The 5,930-nt window shown below is 43.8% G+C and overlaps 1 protein-coding gene across 1 annotated transcript; it reads left to right on the top strand.

Moving 5' to 3' along the window:
* Positions 1–328: 328 nt before the first annotated feature.
* Positions 329–4,902, top strand: LOC101771027 (HVA22-like protein k). The gene is made up of 8 exons (XM_004958011.3): positions 329–535; positions 1,448–1,506; positions 1,960–2,057; positions 2,882–2,933; positions 3,393–3,456; positions 3,851–3,946; positions 4,026–4,098; positions 4,435–4,902. The coding sequence occupies exons 1-8, from the start codon at positions 503–505 to the stop codon at positions 4,548–4,550; spliced, it is 591 nt and encodes a 196-aa protein (XP_004958068.1). The 5' UTR covers positions 329–502; the 3' UTR covers positions 4,551–4,902.
* Positions 4,903–5,930: the final 1,028 nt, after the last annotated feature.

Raw genomic sequence — 5,930 nt, 5'->3', positions numbered from 1 at the left:
CGTTTATCAGTACGTGTTATTGCAGGGGAAACCGGGAAGCGAGATCTATTTTAGTCCATTTTAGCTACCCCAACTGGCTAAAGGATTAGTGGGGGGTTAAAGTTTAGCCCACTAGATTTAGCTGGGGTGTTTGGAAAGTTTGGTGACTAAAATAACTAAATTGATGATGCTAAAGTTTAGCACCCCTCCTAGATGGCCCCTAAGCACGATTGATCCATTTGCTATAATTCGAAGAACCCGATTACCCGAAGGAACCGGACCGCACGTGTTAATCATGGACAGGTCAGGGACCAAATCGTAAATAGCCGAAGCTCTAACTGCTTTTGCCCCTCCTCCCCGGCTTTCACGTTGCTGCCGTCGCGTCAAGTCCCTGCCGCCTCCCCCCTCCCTCCTGCCGCGCGGAGCCCAAATCGCCGCGGATTCGTCGGCCTTCACGCAGCCGCTGCGGCGCCGCGGTTTGCGCACCGCCTTGGTATCCCCGCCGCCTCCTCCGCGGCGACCCATGGCTCTCCTCGCCCCCGCCATCTCCGGCGAGGTACGCGCCCGTCCCCCTCCGCTTTTCCTACGGAAAACCTGGATCGCCCGAGCCGCTCGGGCGATCTCCCTCCCGCGTTTTCGCCGAAGGGTTCGGGATGTTGTTGTCGTTGCGGCTTTGCTATCGATCGTGTTTGTTTCTTCTCAGCTGGTGTTTGGGGGGTAGGGGGACGAATGAACAGATTGGGGTAGGCGTAGGTCGCGGCTGAATCGTGTTTAGGCTTTGAACCGAAAGGTTGTGGAAGATTGTGGCACAAGGGGATCTTCTGTTTGGTTTTCATCAAGCTCCCGTAACGTTGAATTGCCACAGGCTGTGGTATGGGATTGCGCCAAGTATGGTTTGCCTTTACCTGAGAATCTAGTCGCTGTGCCCCGAACTTCTACTTTCGTCACTGAAGCACTGAATTGAGTTGTGTGAGAAAGGAGACAGTTGTTCTGTAACTGCCATTGCTCCTGCAGTGGATTTATCCTTCCTGTTAGTTACAAGAGCATTGCCCAGTATGGCCAGGACATTAGTATTATAGGAGCATTAGTGAAAACGGCTAGCACATTGGAGGAGTATTTCTGGTATTAATCCATTTGTCAGTCATCATGTGAGCTAATTGGGGATATGAATCCACCTGGCCATATACCCATATTCGCCAGAGCTGACAGAACGGAGGGACTTTTGTTTTTAGTGTGTTCAGATTTGCTTTAGATTTGGTGAGCTACTAGAGTGTACATGGATTTAATTAAATTTGTGTAGCAAGTTTGTACCACTAAGACCTAGTCACTTGCCAAGAGCATCTTGCACCGTGCTTTTCTTCAAACACTCTTCGTTTTTCCTGTGGCCTTTATCTAATGGTCCAAAATTTAATGGTTGAATAAAAAGTTATTGATGCTTTGTGTTAAGACTATATCGGTATATCCGCAGGTGGGTTTGCGGCTCTTATTGGCGCCACTAAGCTCTAATGTAGTCATCCGTACAGCCAGGTACTTCTTAAATATCGTAAAATTTACCATGTTGTAACCTCTGTGTTGTGCTTCCTGGATGTTGTTTGATACTATTAAAGATTGATTGCTTATTGTGTGCCTATAAAATAGTATATGCAAAGACCTGGTCAATGGGCATCAGATGTCCATAGTTTTTTAGTGCATCAGGTTTTGTAATTTTTATACAAACAGATAATGCTGGCAATAATAATATTTTCAATATTAGCAATAACTTCAGTCTACGTGAGATGGGCATCTTCTGTAACTACAACACTTTTTGTCTGCTGTTAGAACAATATTTTCATGTTAAATGGCATGGTGGTCTTATTTGATGTAATAAAGCAAAAAGTATACATTATTCTGGCGGTCCCTTCTCAAAAATAGTGGACCAGTATCATAGTTGCTGGTAAAGATTGAATTCATGTTTTTTATTCTCACTTCATGCTGGTGCAGTTGTGCTGTGGGGATTGGTCTACCTGTTTACTCCACTTTCAGAGCTATTGAGAAGAAGGATGAAAAGGATAAAGAGCGGTTGCTCTTGTATTGGGCAGGTCTGTAATGTGATGAACCATTTTAGTAAATTTCAATATTACCTAATCATCTTCTTTTAGTATATTGATGAAAATGGTGTGCAGACTATTGCTATATTAGCATTATGGAGCAAAACAGCAACATATGTTGCTGTACTTGATGGAGTTATTAATCTGGTTGCATGCATTATTTGAGAAATCCTCTTCCAGTTGGCATTATTCAATTATTTTTAACAAAAAAGATATTCATGTCAATGAAATAGTAATGCAAACGACCCACTGTTTTTCTGTGGAAATAATATTAGTTAGTATTGCATGGACGCCAACTTGCCCTATCGTCTCCACACGATTGCTGAGCTGATGAAATACTAGTGTGATTGGTGGGCGTGGCTAGACTTGGGACCTGTTTGGATGTCATAGTTTCCAAAAAAGTCATGGTGTTTACAGTTTTGAAAACCAGAGCTATGCAATACCACAATTTTGAAAAAAGAGGTCCGGGTTCGAGTTTCTATAGTTTAAATTTTAAAATGACTAGGGTTTTTGGCAATACTATGGTTTTTAAAACTACAATATTTATTATATACAAACACCTCACAGTTTTCTCAAAAACCATTTTATTTGGCAAAACTTTAGTATTTTTTCAAAACTCCAAAACTATCCAACCAGGTCCTTAATAGTATAAAAATGATAAAATTTTGTGTAGCTGGAATCAACTGAACAAATCTAAAAATAACAGGTGTCAATTTGTTCACTGTATTTTGGTTGATATCTGCATTTTTTTTGCTCATTACTCGTTGCTTGTAATAACATTGATATCTCAATGTCAAAATGTTTTTTTTTTGCAGCATATGGATCTTTTAGCATTGCTGAAGTCTTTGCAGATAGGCTTCTTGCAAGGTATGGATATCAATGTTATTGAAGTGTTTGAAAAGTTTATTATCGAAGAACTATTTCTTGTTTGATGATATGACTGTGAATAGCAATGACTATTCAGTGAGCATCTGGTTCTGAAACCTTGCATTAGACTCCATGTACCCTTGCTACCTTTAAGAAAAACCTTCTGGTTAGAAAATCTTTTAGAAAATGATGCATTAAGAGTCTATTCTTTTGAGTTAAGAAAATCCTTCAGCAACTTGCTTCATTCTGTATTGTGCTTTACATTTGACAAAGTATCATTCTTTTTGCCCTCATGGGATTCTCATTTCATAACACTGTCTGTGAACTTTATTACTGTGCTTTACATTTGGTATAAGTAACATGCCTTGTTGTTGTGCTATTCATTTGGCATTATCGAGTTGTTTACAATCCAACCTTCCTTAGAAACCATTTGAACATGTGCCTGTTGCTGTTCTCCAGTGTTCCTCTGTATTATCATGTGAAGTTTGCTATCCTTGTGTGGCTCCAGTTCCCTTCAAACGGTGTAAGTTTTCCTTGCCCTCCATCCCCTTTCTCAAATTTCTGTTAGTTTCAATTTTACCATTTACCTCTTTGTGGTGTTGCTCAAATCCATGACGTTGATGACTTCTTTGCATTGTTCCAGTCTTATTTCCTGTTCTACTTTCAAGAGCTTTGTTACTGTGACCCATTCAAGTTTTCTCTTGTAGCGGGAGTTTTTCGAGAACTTTTGAGACCACAGCTTTAATATATTTTTTCCTTTCTATGGCTTCTGAATTGTTACATACTTTTGGTCTCTTTTAAACTTCATATCCATGTTTTCTTGGGACAAGATTTGTGCTGCCTTTTGGACTTATTTATGTTTTGCTAGAATTCTGTGGCTTTTGTTGTTCTGATGGCTATGCTCCTTTTACTTTCAGGGGTCAAAGCATGTATACAAAAGATACATACGCCCATTCTTCCTGAAACATCAAGCAAAAATTGATAGGTTTCTGAACATTCTGTCAAAGGAACTTGTAAGTGTGTTTTTACTATTCATCTCTATAGATATTTTCATGGATATAAACTGATGAAAGTAATACTGTACAAAACCAGACGAAGTTTGTCAGCAGCCATGAAGATGAAATTCGTTTTGTAGAGAACATGGCCATCAGAGGTGCTACAACAGGTATAGAACTGGATAGACCCTGTATGTCAGACTAAGGAACACAGCATGCTTGTACAGACAATAGCTAACCATGCAGGAAAAGAATGTTAAAAATTGCTAAGTTGGGTGCAGGCCATAAATAATAAATATCTGGTCACAATTTGGATCTCAACATGTAGTGTTGATTTTCTTTTGGGCCTCACATGCTTGCATGGCGCACTGTTATTTCTCTACTGCAAGTCCGCAATGGATCTATCTGCTTGTGCCCTCAACATGACTTCATATGCCTCTGCCTTTGTGACTGTAGAATATGTTATTTCAAGGAAAACCAATTTATGCTGCTTATGTTTGTGACAGCGAACTACATTGTAAATGGCCTCAACCAACCTGATGATTCACAAGCGAATAATGCAATTGAAGGTCCAAATCCAACTGCAACAGAAGCAGCTGCTGGGCTGGGAACTGAGACTTGAGCTGAACTTTGCTATCTCCACTCACAATTTCTCTGGCGCAGCAAATGCCATATGGTTGGATATCTACAGAAGTGTCCATTTAGGTCATCCAGCCTGTTTGGATTGTGAATACGACTGTTCCTGAATCTAGAAACTATGTTTTTAGTTTTAGCTAGATCAGTACTATCCATAGCCACTTAAATGGTTGTTGGACGGATTTGCAGCATCCATTTGTCTACACTATATAAAGTGCTTGAGGCGTGAGATGCATTTTCATGTACATACGTTGCCTGTTTGCTTTTTCATCGTCTATGATGTGTCATATTTTATGTCAGAGCAATTTGAGTATTGCAATGAACCATCTTGAACTAAAGCATGAATTGGTGGTCGCTGGGTTGCCATCGAGAATTAGGTCCTGTCGATATGTTTCGATTTGAACATGTTTTTTTTAATAAAGGCATCCACACGGGTTTATTAGAAAGCTTAACGAGGATACAAATGATCGAGATGCTGAGGTTGCTAGCTTACAATTTGAGCGCTCTCTCTACTGAGCTAACTCTACTAAACAAATAAAATCTACCAATTGATTCTCACAAAACTCTACTAACAAGCTTGAGCTAACTCTACTAAATAAACTAACTCTACTAATTGATTCTCACATTGCTAACAAGCTTGATCTCACTCTACTAAAACAAACTAACTCTACTAACTGATTTTCACAAAACTCTACTAAACCAGTTTGCCGCGGTTGCAACCTCGCCGACGCCTACACAGTGCAGGTGCGTCTCCGGCGGAGTAGACGGAAGCTCGATGACCGAAGCCTGTAGCTCCCACTCCACGAGCCGCCTCACCCGCGCGGCGGCCGCCGCAGGCCACCGCCCCCGTGCGGCCATCGCCGACACCGCCACAGGCCATCACCCGCGCGCGGCTGCGGACCGTCGCCGTCACCGCAGGCCACCTCGCCCCCGTGCTGCCGCTGCCGCCGCAGGCCACACGACCGCGCGCAGCCTCCGCCGACATCGCCGCGGGCAACTTGCCCTCGCCCAACTCAGCCCAGATCTGGGCTAGAGCAGCTCGAATCAGAGGACTCCGGCGCCGCCACGCCCTCCTAGCTGCCGCACGGGCATATGGCAGGCCAGCTCCGGCGACATCGAGATGGGAGGGGGAGGGAGAAGGGGTGGCGGCGCTAGGGTTTCCGGTGGGGAACGATGGCTCGGGAGAGAGGGAAGATGCGCGGGAGGAGGCCTCGCCGCCGCCGTCCTTGCACCCGTGCGGCCTTCCGGCGGTGCGCTCCGACAGCGACGAGGTGGAGGAACGGGGGGCGGAGGAGCTGGGGGGCGTGCGGCGGTGGTCCGCCCGGGTCGCCCCCTGGGACGACGCGAGCGGCTCGAAAGGGAGGGG

The sequence above is a fragment of the Setaria italica genome, chromosome II (assembly GCF_000263155.2).
Source record: "Setaria italica strain Yugu1 chromosome II, Setaria_italica_v2.0, whole genome shotgun sequence".
NCBI classification, from domain to species: domain Eukaryota; kingdom Viridiplantae; phylum Streptophyta; class Magnoliopsida; order Poales; family Poaceae; genus Setaria; species Setaria italica.
This window is presented reverse-complemented; position numbering and strand designations above follow the sequence as displayed.